General features: G+C 36.3%; 1 protein-coding gene across 1 annotated transcript; it reads right to left on the bottom strand.

Annotated features, from left to right (window-relative positions):
• Positions 1–570: 570 nt before the first annotated feature.
• On the bottom strand, positions 571–14923 carry LOC131276752 (vomeronasal type-2 receptor 116-like). Its single transcript, XM_071212780.1, has 6 exons — positions 14724–14923; positions 9465–9756; positions 7302–8108; positions 6351–6578; positions 5434–5557; positions 571–1493 (listed from the first exon to the last, which is right to left on the bottom strand). The coding sequence occupies exons 1-6, from the start codon at positions 14921–14923 to the stop codon at positions 571–573; spliced, it is 2574 nt and encodes an 857-aa protein (XP_071068881.1).
• Between the last annotated feature and the right edge of the window lie 1753 nt (positions 14924–16676).

The following is a 16676-nucleotide window of genomic DNA, read 5'->3' as shown; positions in this document are numbered from 1 at the left end:
GAAATGTATTATCAAGTATAAAATAAATGTTGTAATCATATTGAGCATAGTAAATAGTTGTGGTTTTTGTTCAAGAGGGGAAAAGTCAAATAAATACATTAGGGAGTTCAGAAAAATGAGTTGTTTATACGTAAAATTTATTATTCTTAAAATCTGGTCATGGAAATCTGGGAGATAATAAGGAATAGTCCATAAATGGTATTGGATCACTAAGACTACCATAAAGAGATGAAAGAAAGGAAATGTTGATAGTGTTTATAAGGGAAATTAGGAAAACAGAAGTGCAAAACAAAGTGGGAGAATATCTGTAAATTTGGTAATTATACACACAGTGAATGCAGAGTACCCATATTCATCAGTGTATTTGATACGAGGAAACAAAAATGTAATTTAAAGTTAAAAATTTAGATGGCTGAAAGATGTGTTCCTGAACACTTTGAGAGAATGTAGGAAATTCATATGTTAATTGATGGTAAATTACATTATATTTATATCTAATACCTGAATGCAAGCGTGGAGTAGATTTTCATCAGTCTCCCTATTTGTTTTAGTAACCAAATGAGATAAAACTTAAGAAGACTTATTGCCCCCAGAATGTGTTTTATTCCATAACCCATGGTGAGTGTTCCTATCTGGCCTTAAGAAAATAATATAGCACTTTGGAGCAAAGATGCAGCCTAGTAATCCAGCACTGGAAGCCAAGATGGAGAAGATCTCCACAGCTGCCATGACCTTGCCCTTGGTGCTGTGGTAGACAGGGAGGAAAGTGACCCAAACACTGCAGAACACCAACATGCTGAAGGTCAAGAACTTGGCTTCATTAAAGGTGTCAGGAAGGTTCCTGGCCAGGAAAGCTACAATGAAGCTCACAAAAGCCAGGCAGCCCAGGTATCCTAGGACACAGTAGAAGGCAGAGGCTGAGCCCTTATTGCATTCGATGATGATATAACCAGGCTCAGAGTGTGCATCTTTATCAACAAATGGAGGAGAGGTTCCCAGCCAGATGCCACAGAGTGTCATCTGGATCAGGGAGCAAAAGGGAATAACAAAGTTAGGTGCCCCTGAAACCAGCCACTGCCTTATCCTTCTCCCTGGAGCAGTGACCTTGAATGCCAGAACCACTGTGATTGTTTTGGTCAAAACAGTGGACACAGCCACAGTAAACACAATTCCAAACGCGATTTGTTGGAGGATGCAGATGGCTGTGTTTGGGCGACCAATGAAGAGTAAGGAGCAGAGGAAGCAGAGCTTGAGGGAGATGAGAAGGATGTAGCTGAGGATCCTGTTATTGGCCTTGACTATGGGAGTTTCTCGGTATTTCACAAAGACCCCAAGAATAACCGCAGTGAGAAAAGAGAAGCAAAGAGCTGTGCAGACCAGAGCCATACCCAAAAGGTCTCCATAAGCCAGGAAGGTCACAACTTTTTGGAGGCAGTGATTTCTCTCACTGTTTGCATATTGATGATCTGCACACTTCACACACTCATCCATATCTGGTGAGAAAAGCAACATGTCATCAGATCATGTTCAGTAATTTTAACTTTTTTATAAGTCCCTGAAAGAAACACATTGGATACTTTTATTCTTTTTTGTCAACTTGCATTGAATTCACAAAAGTGTGTGTTATAATCTGTTTATTTTTCTTCCCTCAAACTTTCTCTTAGAACTCTGACCTTCTTTCAACATTCAGACCTTCAATTGGATAGGAGTTGCTCTTTTCATTTAGTGTTGAGTTTCGATTTCTTCTTAGAGATATATTTCTTCTAGAAATATATTCACTGGTGGGTAACATATACTCATAAAGAGCACATATTATAATTGCATGATTTATGAATTATGAAGAAGGAAACACATGGGTAACAATATAAAAGCCAAAAACTGGAACTAAGCTGCCCATCTGAAGCTCCTTTCCTAACTTCTTCAAATAATTACATCTCCCACATCTTCGAAGATGCTACCTTGCTGATTTCTAACATAGATTACTTCTGCTTGGGTCATTTTACTCAATATTATTTATATGATATTCTTCTATGTTACAGTATGCAGATATGTTTTCTTTTTACTAACACTTCTAGTCTGCTAAACCTTCATTCTCTTCACTCTGCACCCATCTGCTAGTAACGTCTACTCAACTTCCTGACTCTGCAGATTTGGTACTTCTAGACCTCTCTTATAAGATATTGTACAATATTTTTTCTTTCTTTAACTTTCATATTTCAATAGTGTAATATTTACAAGTTTCTTTTAATTAGCCTCATATCTCAGAAATTCATTTTTTACTTGTTGCCAAATAATGTACTGTGGTGTGTATGTCCCATATTTTATCAATTTAGCTCTTGATGGACACTTGCATTATTTCCACGTTTGTATTATGAATAATGCTTCTATAAATATTGTACACAATTACCATTCTGAGAACCTCCTTTCACATTTAATATAAACCTAGAAGTGGATTGCCAGGTCATGTGGTGATTCTATACTTCAATTTTTAAGGAAGTCCTATAATGCTTCCCACAGTGGCTGAACTAAATTACATTCCCACAAACAGGCGTTAGAATTCCAATTTCTATGATTCCTCTCCAACAATTGTTATTTTATATTTTTAAAATACAGTTATCTTTTTTGGGTGTGAAGTAGTAAAAACTATTCACTTATACTGCTGGATAGATTTCAATTATATTAATACATCATATTTTATTTACACATTTTACTGGTGATAGATGATTAAATGTTTATGCGTTTTGATTACTATCGATAGTGCTGCTCTGAGCATCTTTAGACATCCAGTACAAATATGATGCTCCATTACTGGGTCATATGCTATATAAATATTCATCTTTCTAAATAATGCCATCCACTTTTCCAACTACTTACACCAGTTTAAATTTTAGCAATCAACATTCATTTCCTTGTACCATGTTCCCTTAGACCCTTGACATGGAAGTTGTTTAATTTTTGCTATTATGGGGGATGCTTTGAGCTTTTTCACTATAACTTTTGTTTGGAATTTCTTGGAGAGTAGTTAATCTGTACACTAGCTCATATGTGCTTTGCACATTTCAAGCTTTTTTTGAGGAAAGAGTTTGTGCTCAAGCCATGACCTTTTTAATGATGGATTTTCTGTCTCTCTTGTGATTTAGTAAAAGCATATATATGCTAGTAATGATTTCTCACTGGCTAGAACTATTTTACACATTTTATCCAACTTTGGTTGTTCCCTTCTATTTCCAATTTGGTAAGCAATGGTTTTGTTGTTTGTTTTTAAATAATGAATGGATACTCAATTTTATTCAATGTTTTCCTGAATTTTTTGAAATGATGGTTTCTCCTTTTCAAGGTGCTCATGTACTGATTTATTTTGCATAAAATAAACTTCATCACAATAAGTTCTTTATGTTATATAGCTGGATTTGGATAGCAGCTTTTCTTTTCAGCAAATATGAGTTTAGGCTCAAGAGCAAAATTGACCCATTATTTTATTGCTTACAGCAATGTTATCAGACTTTGGTATCAATGTTAAGCACTTCTCGTAAAATTAAATGTGCAGTTTTTCCAGATTTTCCTAGTATCTGTAAATGTTTGAGTAGATAAGGATCCTTTTTCCTTGAAAGTTTGGTTGCCTTTTTCAGTGAAGTCATTGGTCTCCCAATTTTTTTTAGTAGATATGTCATTTTAAACTATGGTTTAAAACCCAAACGGATATGAATATTTTCAGATTTTCCATTTTTCTTGGGATGGTTATGGTAACTTTTATTTTTGTGGGAATTTGAGAATTTCATTTAAATTTTCAAATATTTTGGCATGAAGTTATTTTTACTATCCTTTTATGATTTAATATCTCTGTACATATTTCCCACTTTTAAATCTTTTCACTGTTTATTATGCAAATTTTCTTAATTCATTATTCTATCAATTCATCATTACCTAACAATTTGTCTTTCATTAGATTTAGCTTTGAGTTTTATCCTTTCATATTTGTCTTTTATTACATTTTCTTTTTATAGTTATTATTTTCAATCTTCCACTTTCTTTATGTTTATTCTAATGTTATTATTTTAGTTTGTGATACTTAAACATCAGATTTTTTATATTTAAATATGCATACTAATAATACACACATAGGCATATAAAATTTAACATTAAATATTAGTCTCTGAAGATACCTTTAGCCCTATCATATAAGACACGAAATGTGGCAATTTCAATTTTAAACATTTCATAAATCCTATCATACTATTTACTTTAAACCGTGGGCTATTTAATAGTGTATTTCTTAATCTCCAAATGTATGAGAATTGACTTTGTAGATATACTATTCTTTTACATGTGCATGTGGAGCATTTACTCAAACTTGCTTATAACCAATGTGTACTTGAATCATTTTCCCAAGTTGACTAAATGCCAGGTTATATCATCAGAACAACATGTCTCAAAAAACTGAAACAACAGTAACCATTTAAGGGAATTAAATTGCATATTAATCACCAAAAGAATCTTAGAAATTTACCACCATAGAAGTGATTCTATATTTTAATATCATGAATATGAATAATTTCAAGATGTTAATTATACTATGAAAATAATATTAAAGACTATTCTACATCATATCTCAAACTCCATCCTCAATATTCTGTGTGATCCTGTCACATTGAAACTCTTTTCCGGTGCTCTGAATCTCTGGATATTATATGCAGTGGTGGTTTCCTTTTCTTCATTTAAAATAATTTGGCCAAGATTTTATTCCTCCCTTCACTCATTTTACATAATACTAATTTCCTGCCTCTCTGAAGAACCCATGAGACCCGTCCTCTCAATGCAGGTACGGGTCAACAGGTTCCTGTTCAAACATTCACTGTGTGCTTTAAGCATGGACCAAAAAAGTCTATGTTTTTCTCCCCAATTATCTGGGAACTTGAGGAGAGGGAAAACTAAAACTCCTCATCAAGGGTAAGTTAGGTCATCTTCATTTGTACACAATAGAAATAAATATTTCTAAAATCATTCCCAAACATTCTGAGCAGCTGCTCTGTGTCATGAACAGTTTTAGGCACAGAAACTGAGGAAGGTCTAAACACATTACATAAATATAATCTAAACAAGCTTTCACTCAATATGGAAATCAGGTACTTGGAACACCATGTACTAAATTCCAAGAGAGCGAGGAAAGGTGTATTAATTTTGTGGTATCAACAAAAGGGATTCCTAGAGACTATTTGGCCTTACATGTGTCTGAACAATGACTCAATTAAGCTAGTTCTGGGCAGAGAATTGGTGTCATTTCAAAGGGAAATATTTTTTATTGTAAAAATGAAATACTATACAAAGGAAGGAAGAATTTTGTTTCTGTAGTTGTCCTCCAGATTCTTTCTAATACCTTGTATGAATTGGGGATATAAAGGAGATTTGGGGACATTTTTGTGGGCATAAACTTACCTGTCTCATTGGAAATCTCATTCTCTGGGCAGGGAGTGCAAAGAAAACAACAGGCAGCCTTTCCCTCCTGAAAGGTTTTCCTGAATCCAGGAGAACACTTCTCACTGCATACAGATTTGGGAGTCTGGGAAGAAATCAGAAACATGCTCTTAACAGTGAATCTTTAATTCATCAGTATTTAGATTGTTGGCATATTGGAGCACCAACAAATTTAAATTTCAAATACCGAAGTCAAATTAATTGATAAGATATCAGGTTTATAACATGGTATGAAATATAATAACTTAGATATGTATCTTAAATAAATGTTTTCTTTTTCCATCCTTTGGATAGTAGGTGAGAAAATTTATCAAGTGAAATGGTAAGTGGTTAAACTAATAATCCGGTCATGTACTTAGCTGGAAGGAGGGTATAAAGCCTCTGTGTTGGTTAGGTTAATGTATTAACACGGTCACTGTTTGGTCAAGTAAACTCTGGGTTAATTGTTATAAAGGATATTTATGGACGTTAGTCATCATGTAATAAACTGCATAAATGGCTGATTACATGTACAATCAACCAGGGAGATTTCTGTCAACAATGAATAAGGTTTTTACAATCAGACTACCTTAAAACAGGAATTGATTTCAGGATTTGGAGAGAATTTCCCAGCTCCTGTTTGGACAGGCAGCGTCTCCTGGGAACTGATCAAGGGCCTTCATGGTACCTTCATTGGAGCCCCTGTTTTCAGCCTGCCTGCAGAATCTGGACTTGGCCATCGCCATGGTCACATGAGAGAATTTTATTGAATCTCATACTATTCACAGATATCTCCTGTTGATTCTGTTTCCTTAGAGAAACTTGCCTATTACAATCTCCTTGACAAGATTTTTGATATTTTGTTGTAATTCTACGCATGGTAATTGGGCCCTACCCACCTCTGAAAATCCTGTGGCCCATTCTATCACCTCCTCAGATATAGACAATTGTTGATCTCGTGGCACAGCTGAGTCAAATTGTCCTACTTTAACTTTAAGTCCAAAACCTTCTGGAAAATTCCAAAAGTTGAGAATGTCATAACTGGCTTCCAATTTCCCTTCATCATCAAAAATACACTGGGTCACCAGCAGGATTGTTAATGGGATGTTCTTCAGAAATGGGTGAAGCTAAAAGAGACACACCTGTGAGGAAGTGGGTCCTCTGATCAAGGACAGATCACCAAGGTCGGAACATCCCTGATCCTCTGTAATCCCTGCTTCCTAAGGCAATTTTATTAACATTCAATTAAGTAAAAAAAAAGAAACCTTAAGGAGGACTAAAATGTCACGGCATAAAATATTAAGTTTTAGGGGAAAACTCCAAATACAACGAGATGAAAACAATCTGTGAGTGTGGAATACAGACAAACCTTATTAGAAGAATCATATCTAAACACTCTCAATTGCTAACTGAATTCTCCCCAAGCAAGGTCATCAATATCTGAAGAGCTTGCAGAATTAAATGATATAATTTATATACAGTATCTAACAAAGTGCCTAAAGCTAATTCAAAAACTAGTTTGTCCCTGCTGTCATGTAATTGTTCAATGGAAGAGGTCTAGGTATTTTATATTAAAACTTTAAGTGAGCAGAATGTTGAGGGCCTTAGTAACAAGAAGCATTGCCGTTGACTAATAACTCCTTCCCTCTCTGCCATTGGCACCTTCCTGTTCATTACCATTTCTGCATAGGGCTAGATTTACCTCTTAGACAGTGAACAAGCAAATCATCTCTGACACTTTTCAAGAGACAGCCCTAAACTTCTTGACTTGAGCATATGCTGCATTCCAAGAAATTTATGATTATGACATATTGTGAAATACACATGCTATTCAATGGAAGAGGTATTACCTGCCAAGGGTAAATCACCAGTTCAAATCCATTTTCCACTGACTGTACTTCTACTTGTTGAAGAAGAATTTCATGAAGGCTCTGAGCCACAGCATACACTGCATTATAAACATTATAACTTCCTTCATTCATGTCCTTGTCAAATAGCCACCAAGGCAACAACTCCAAGGAGGCATTGGGAGGACAATTCTCCAGAGTGTTGCAGTCAGATTCAGAAACCAAGCAATCAAAAGAGACGTACCACAATTTAGTGAGATAAAAGTCTTCTGGGTATTTTGAAGGTTTAACTGTCTGGATGAAAGTTTTGAAACCAGGCATATCAGCAGTGTGGTGGGAAAAAATGAGGGCCCCATGGAGTGAGTCAAGTAAAAAGTTTCTCTCACTGGTGGTAAAATCCCACTGTGAGGTTGTAACCCAAACTTTCCCTAAAACTAAGAGTCTCCATCTCCAAAAGCTCAATCCCATTAGGGAGTCGGAGTCACCGTAAATGACAGTCACATTCACTGATGATTTTCTGATCTGGAAATGATATTGCCAGTGTTTTGAAGAATATGTCCTCTCAGTGACAGGGATCATTTCCAAGAAGGCTGCGCAGACTCCATTTTTGTCCATCTCTGCCCTCAAGTCCCAAAGAAACTTTACACCTCTCTTGTCTTCTGAGATGACTAGTCCCACCCAGTTCCAGCTGAAATGGAGCATCACTGAGACCATTGCAAGGGCCAGAGTTGTGTCCTTGGGGGCCATCTGATAAAGAGATGACCGCTTGCCATCATCACTCAGTTGTGGGTCATAGAGGCCAAAAGCAAGCTAAAGGTAGGAGTGAAAGAGCTGGTATGAGAAAGAAGATTGGTCAGAAGCACAAAATCAGCCCTGATGAAAATTAAACAATGTATTATTTTTTATTTATTTTATTTTTTATTAAATTGTCTTTTGTTTTTAAGATACATAGATCACATACAATGTTACCTTAAAAAATATGAAATTCCCACATACCCAACACCCCAATCCACCACTACTCCTACATCAACAACCTCTTTCATCAGTGTAGCACATTCACTGTATTTGGTGAATACATTTTGGAGTATTGCTGCACCATGTGGATTAGAGTCTACATTGTAGTTTATACTCACCCCCCCCCCAGTACATTCAGTGGTTATGGCAGGATATTAATGTCCAGCATCTGTCCCTGCAATATAGTTTTGGGCAACCCCAAGTCTCCAAAATGCCCCTACATCCAATCTCTTTACCCCTCTCACTGCCCTCAGCAACTATAGTGCCCACTTTTTCCAGATCAATGCTACATTTCTTCCATCACTAGTAAGAATATTTCTGTAGTAGAATATCAGTAAGTTCACTCTAATCCATATTTTACCTCTCCATCCTGTGGACTCTGGATTGGTGAAATCCACTCCACTTCTATATCAAGAGGCACTCAGATCTCACATGGGTGATGATTGTGATTCTCCTACTTTCAGTTGTAGGCACTCTCAATTCCTAGTTGTGGTGGTTTCCAACTTCAACCTCCCTGTTAGCTGACCTGGGTAAGTAGATACAACTCCAGGTACTGGTGCTCCTGAGGGCTACAGAGACACACAGGTCTACAATCATGGCAGCTGACTCTGGAGTTCAGTGCCTTGTCAGTGGACCCTATTTTGGAATTTGTGTTCCTCAGTGTGATGGAGGTGGACTCAGATGTGATCTTTCTACACATGCCTCTTCTGTCACTTTTACTGCACCTGTGGTTGGCACTGGGGTTGGTGTATATCCAGGAGACCTGAACCTCAAGAATGACCAAATTGCAGCTGGGCCCTGAGCCTCAGCAGAGTTGTAAATCCTACTCACTGGTTCATTAAACAATGTTTTAAACAGGAAAAAGGAAATATTTGCTCTTCTTACTTTCTAATAATCTCCCTATCCCTGAGAGCATATTGGAAACTACTTGATCAGTCTCAACAGTCTAGGAAACTCCTTTGGCTCTACTCACTTGGTTTCACATATGTTCTAAAAAATGACATGTGGACATCCCATCATGTCACTGTGTATTGGCTGTAACCTTTGAGACATGAGTAACCACAATTTCTTCATTTGACCTTTTCTTTTAAGGTCCCTGAAATTAGCAAAGGAAACATTAATTTATCTTCCCTCCCATCTAATGAGGCTCACCTGTGGAATTTTGTAGAGTTCCAGCAGTGTCCCAATCTGGGCAGAAACTGCCCATGTTGTTCCTGTAAGGGCTGCTACAGACTTGCTCTCTTTCCTACAGGTGTAATTAGGAATGTCCTTGCCCAGCCCTGATTGCCAAATGATGTGATTCTCCAATGTCCTCTGTTCACTGTGTAGTGAATTGTACAGATCAAATCCTAAAGTAATGTTGGGCAAAAGATGGGGGTTCCTGTTGATCTCTTCAATAGCAAAAACCAAGGCCAGAACATACTGGTAGTTCTTGGTCTGAAACCTGTATGGAATGCAAAGTTATATTTAGACAGAAGACTCAAATCATGATTCTATTCAAAGTCAATAAAATGACCAAATTAAGGATGAAAGCAGAAATTGAGTCATTCTTGATTAGTGCTTCTGAAGCCTTGGAAATCAGCTAATCCTAAAAGAGCTAAAAGATATTTGAAGGCTATGACTGAATTTTGTATCTTTGGAGGAAGATGATACTGTTTACAAAGGAAAGTGTAATGAGTGAAAAAATTCATAAAGGATTTTTAATTTATTCTTTATATCAGGAAACAAGAATTATTTTTTCACATTAACACATTATTAAATGGTTTATATAATAGCAGGATTATTGTCATGAGTTTAGAGTAATTCCAACTGAAGGGTATATCTCTTCAAAAGTTCAGTTCCACAGCATAAGCAGAATTGGATAAGAGAGGCAGAGGGGCATAACATCTGTTGGGTGAAAAGTGTCGACAAGAAGATCGATAATCAATTAGCCTTAGGTTCTACCCCATCAAGTTGTGGACATGCCCTCTTCCAACGGTGACATACTGGAAAGAATGTCAGAGCACAGAATAGGAAGAATCATGTAAGGCAGGAATATTTGGGAGAAGGAAACTGATGAAGTGCAAGGTGATCCGTACCTATACCTAACAGGACTGGAAACACTGTAGTATACTAAAGGGAAAGGTGTCATGATGTCTAGGAAGTCTCTTAACCATTTCTTAATCAAAATATTACAATCCTAATAACTTTAACAAATAATCCCAGATCTTCCTTTGTACTCCCTTCATATGACCTTTACTCTTTCATCTTTATTGTTGATTTGTGCACAGTTCCACTTCCTTTATTAATAGCTCCTTTTGCAGGACAAATGAAATTCCTTTCATATTTTTACCTGGCCATTGAATTTCCAAGAAGAACAAAAGTCTCCTGCATCCATTACAAACATTCTTTTTCACAGGCTTGATTAACACACTAGTAGCTATCGCTTACTGTGCATTTCAACAGTTCGACACAGGTTTTCACGTGTGCTCAATCAATCAAACTTGTCAAATTTTTCAAACATAATTTATGTTTAGTAGATATATGTTGTCATTTTAGAGAGAAATATTGAAATTTCTCACTATGATGCCTTGTTTATACCTTGTTTCATTATTTATTTGTTTGAGGATATTATATATTTATAATAATTGCTATTCGTTTGTGAAGATTTGAACATTTTTTTAATATGAATGTACCTACCGCTCAATTCCTAAGGATGCATTTATCCTCATCCAGATATAAATATACTTACCTCTGGTTAATTATGGTTTTTAACTTTTGTAATCTAGGGTATCTTTAGAGCTACACACTTTGGCTTTCAAGTTTTCATTTTTCTTTATATGTGTCTTATAAACACATTTTATAAGGAAGTAGGATGGTATAGTCCCTATGGAAAAAAAAATGAATTATCTACTGGAATCTCTTCCACAATATAGAAAAAGAAGGAGCACCATAGCCGTGACAAACACCAAGCAGAAAATAATATGAAATAATCGTAAAAAAGTACTATTAGCGAATTAGGTAATAGTTTATCAGTCTTCACTTTTCTGCAATGATAAAAAGATGCACACTCAAATAAGTAGATGAAGCATTAAAGAACATTGAGCATCTAACTGAATATATTTGTTTAGGAGAAGAGTATTTTCTTAACATGATTAAACACAAAAACAAAAATGACTTAAATTGAGAAATTAGAGTTTGCTTAATGCAAAGATAGTGAATCAAAATTGGAGGTGGCTGAAGGTCAGGCATGGAAGGATCACCCCCACACAGGGGCTGATCTGCACAGTCTAATACTCTCCCCATTCAGGATCTGAATGGCCAAAAGCATTAGCCAAGTTTGCTGATGCAGAATGTCATATGCTTCATGTATTGCGGTATGTCCTGTGCTTGAAGAATCCCTGAACAAAAAGCATTTTCTTTAAAATCAAGGGGAGGATGAGTTTTGTTAATTCCAGGATTGCCTTGTACCTTACTGGCATTGCTAGCCTATTACAAAATGCAATAAAATAACAGGCAAAAAAGAATGGAAAGAAAGGAGCAAACCACAATCTTGCTGGAAGCAAGAGGTTCACATGGGAAATGCAAGAGAAAACGTGAAAAGTATTTTTAATTGAAAAGGAAGTAGCCAATCAAATATGTACAACTCTTAACAATGTTTAAATATAATATCAATAATTTATTAAGCTTTATGGGAAACAGATATGGTAGCAATAGATTAATAATAAATTCTTAATATTAATAATGGTATAATATTGGGCAATTTCATTTATATATTTTAATACAAGTAAAAATTAATATAATTCGTAATTGATATTATTAAGACATATTTTAACAATAAATGCACTGTAAATTTACCTATAAATCAATTTGTCTGTTACCTGTGAACAAGACCACAAAGCTCTACTGAGGAATGTAAATGCATAACAAACAGGGAAGTGGGTCTAATTCAGTGGTTGAGCACCTGCTTTCCATGTAAGATGTCCCACACTCAATCCCTCGTACATCCCCCAAAATATTACAACTACGTCAATAGTCTACAAACGTTCTATAAAAGTTTAGTAGTAGTATTATTGAATTAATGAAAGTTTTCTAATAATGATTGAAGTAATGAGTGCAGAAATATGTGATAATACCAAATATCATTGATTGCACACTTTTGATGAATTGTATGCTTCATGAATATGTATCAATAAAATTGATTGTTTAAAAAAAAGTTAGCAAATTAGTAGATTCCCAGTTACCAGGGCACAGAGGATGAGGTGAAGGAGAAGGTGGAATTATTTTTTAGTGGGCATGGATATATTCTTAGAGATGATGTACACATTTGGGTAATGGATGTTGGTGATGGCAGCACAATAATCATTTGGAATATTTGAGTGGTATATATGTTATTATAAACTATTTTTAAAAATCATTGAGACATTTATAAAGTTAATGTTAATACAGCTTGAGGTTTCTGGAAATATGGTAAGTTCAGGAAATTATTGAAATAATTGAGAACACTAAGGGGAGAATATAACAGAAAAACCAATAATTGCAGTATTTAATTAGGCACAATATTTTAAACAGAATGGGAATGGCATTGGAAGATATGGATAGATCAACAGGACAGGACAGAAAATGGAGAACCAATCTGTGTTTAAGTGACTATTTCACGCATTATCAAGCTGGTCTTGGAAAAATGAACTGTTTCATTAGTGATGAAAGTATATAATTTTGGAATATAAAATGAGGTAATCTACTACATACTTGAGGCAAAATCTTTCCAGTTCTCAAAGGAAACACAAAGTAGTAGAATAAGCACATCTATTTATCAACCTGTAGATTACGGAGACATTGCCAGAAAGGCACTCAAAATAAAAGAAAATATACCTAAATTTTACTTTAACTGAAATTTCATGTTGTTTTTTATTTAAAGATATGTTACGGAAAAATATTTAAAGCTAGCAACAACATAATGATGAAATGAATTTTTAATGAAAATGCTCTTGTTAATTCCACTAACAACAATATTCTTAAAAAGCGAAAAGCCCTAGAGGTGAATAGAAAAATGGCCAAAACCCTGAAAGGCAAATCGCCACCCCTGAGGTGGTTTGAGTGGATAGCAGAGTGTAAGAAGAAAAGCAGTTAGTGCCTCCTCTTCTGTCAGGCATTACACCTCTCTTTCCCTCGGCCTTATAGGGTTCTTAAAACAAGCTGGGACAGATGAGAAAATCTGGCCTTCTACCCCCGGAAATTCAGGTCGAAATGTCCCTGAATGAGCCAAGCTCTACTCCTGCATTAAAAGGCAGCAACCAGCAGCATCCTTCAGAATGAGGTGTGTGCATCAGTCATTGATGACAATGGGCAAATATATTTTGGAAAATTATGGAGAGGAAATAAGCAGGGAAGCATTGGAGGAGTATTAAAGAATGGAAGAGATAGGCAGACAAATATCCAGAAATGTGAAGACAGAAAATTTAGTTGCAAATTCCTTCGAAGGAGAAAGAGGTCCCAAATTTCTAATCCTTCCATCCCCTGTCAAAATTTTGCGGAACTGCTTGCAAATTATATGCTTCAGGCACTTTCAAAAAGCATTAACACATCATTTTACTGAGTGAAATCCCCTCTTCTCACATGAGCAGAAAATATCTGCTGGAATCTCCTGAAATTTTTTTTATCAATTTTTTTGAAACGTGATCCCTTGAAATTTCACTTCATCAATACATTAATTACACCATCAGATATAGAACTGGCAGTCTCAGAAATCTAAAAACGGAGGTAGTTTAAATGCCCCCATGAATCAGAATCAAGCTGGAGTTGAAAATATCTCACAAATGATTCATCTCTTATACCTGGTCAGGCAGGCTGTTCGAGGAGGCATGAATGAAGCCTGAGAGGTGATGATACAGAGATATTTCAAACAGTAGCCAGATGCCTACAGTAAGAAATCTGACCATGCGTGGGGGACACATATACCTGGGTCATCTTGGTAAGAATATTAGTGACTATCTTCATGGGGAAAGAATAATTAGCAAACCCTTGTTTGGGGAACAGATATTTACCTGAAACCTTTTAGCCAAGCTCTAATGCCAAAGGATAGGTTTTCTAAGACATATCACTTGATCCACTGCTTGTGGCAGCAGACTCAGGAGGAAAGGCAAGGAGAAGTGGAGCTTTTTGGAGAGGGCTGTCTCACTTGGATTCCAGCACTGGAAAAGGGAAAGTCATGGAAACTAAAAGGAAGAAAAATAGAATATTCTCGTTCCCCTTTGAAAGAAAAAATAGCAGTGGGAAGAAACAAAATAAATTACTCACATCCTGGGATGTGGGTAGCAGGTGTGAATGGCAGGGCAGGTAATGTGGAGAATGTTGATCAAGCCATCAGCAAATTTCCTAGGCAGCATTCAACCTAATAATAATGCAGAAAATGAATGAAAAAGCACTTACTGCTGTAAATAGACTTCCTTGGTAGGCTGGGTGATCCAAAAATTTGTTAGAAATGTATAAAGGGGGGAAAATCCACCTATAATCAGGTCCCCATCCTTAAATACACTGGGTTTCATTCTGTGGACGCAGGTAGGATCTGTTAATCCCCATGCAGAGAGGGGAAGCTGAAGGAGCAGGAAAATAAAAATCAGTGGGTACATCGCAGAACTGTCTCCATGAATCACAGCCAAAGCTTACATGTGTGCAAAATTTTTATCAGACAGAGATGAAATGGAACCTGTAGCCACAAACAGATGTATCTATAGATATAGATATAGATATAGATATATAGATATATAGATATATAGATATATAGATATGTGCATGTATGTGTTTGTGCAGGATATTATTATGATCTGGAAAGGGGAGTCTAATTTCTCCAATGATCTCTTTTTGCTAAGCTTTTCCATATCCTCAAAGACAATAGGGTGAACTGAACATATTTTGCCCTTAGGCTCTGCATCTGAGGTCCTGTGCCCAGGTGTAAATCAATGGTTGAAAACATGTTTGGATTATCCTCTTCACCCATAGGCACTATGATTTCATCCATAAGGCTCCAGGGACCACCTCCTCTCCAGGAAGTTTTAGCCTAAACTTTGTCAGTGCAGCAGGTGTAGTCAATGAACTAGTGTCCATCCCATCAGAAAAATGCTGTGTCATGAAGGACTTATGCTGGTCAAGTTTTAGGAAGAGCATCCTGGGATCATGGACTCCAGAGTCCATTGATATGGGTATCCTAAAATACATAGGTCCCAGTGTAGCAACATATACTATATGGCAGACCCAAGTCTGCAAGCCTTTCATTTGATCAGTCACCCACACGTCGATGTGTCTGTGCCCGGATAAGAAACAGTCATGCTAAAATCAAAACTCACAAATCAGTACTTAAGAACAATGTAGAAATAAATGTGCATTTTGAATTACTAAAATTGACACATGTATTTACACCTCAGTCCTTATAAACCATCTTAAACCCATAGATCAACAAGTTATACTGATCCGTTCCTTCACCTCCAGATTGCTTTCCACTAATATTTGCATTTTTGTGGGAGCATGGTCTTATGTTGGAAACTCTTTTCTTTTCTCAACATAAGACAGAGAAAGTAGCTGGAAAGCACCTCACACACTCTACCACATTGAACATCTGTGGCACATGCAACACCTATAGATTTCTATTACCCTGGTATTAAAAAAAGGGGAGAGGGCTTATGGCAACTGACTTTAAAGGGAATTTAAAGATGTGCTCATTGGGCAAGCACATCCACTTACAAGTGAATCAATGGTAAAGGGAAAGAGTTCTAAGTTGTGGGAATACACATAAATTTATGGTCTACACCACTCAAGTTTGCCTTCTCTGAACTAGAGATAGTTAATGATCCCTTAGGCTATGGTTGTTAGAGCTCTTGTAACCCCAGAAACAGACAACCTAAACAGACAACAAGGCTTATTCTTTCCCTTTCAGGTAGGAGTGAAGGTCACATGTCACTGTGCTCCACTGTGGCTATTTTGCAGTCTTAGATGCTGGTAAGTTCCTTTCAATATTTGAGGATATATAGGGATGAATATTATTCCAAAGATTAATGGGAAGTTTGTGGTCCAAGGGTTCAAAATTGGCAGAAAGAGCTATCAAAATGTAAATGCAATCATATCCAGGTGGCCCTGCCCTGGTGATATTGAGGAAAAATATCCCCTTTTCCAATACATGATGGACTAAAGAAGACCTACCTTGTAGTATAATTTTTCCCTTCTTAATTCCTGGCTTTGTGACTGAAATTTCAATCATTCTAGTTTTCAAGAAGTTGTTGCTTGGTTCTAGATATGATAAGGAGGCTAATGTGGAATAGTGTGGGGTCAGGAATTGAGACTCCAACTTTTGACGTGGGACTTTGGAAAATGTTTATGAATGTAGAGCAA

The sequence above is a fragment of the Dasypus novemcinctus genome, chromosome 30, assembly GCF_030445035.2.
Source record: "Dasypus novemcinctus isolate mDasNov1 chromosome 30, mDasNov1.1.hap2, whole genome shotgun sequence".
Lineage (NCBI taxonomy): Eukaryota > Metazoa > Chordata > Mammalia > Cingulata > Dasypodidae > Dasypus > Dasypus novemcinctus.
This window is presented reverse-complemented; position numbering and strand designations above follow the sequence as displayed.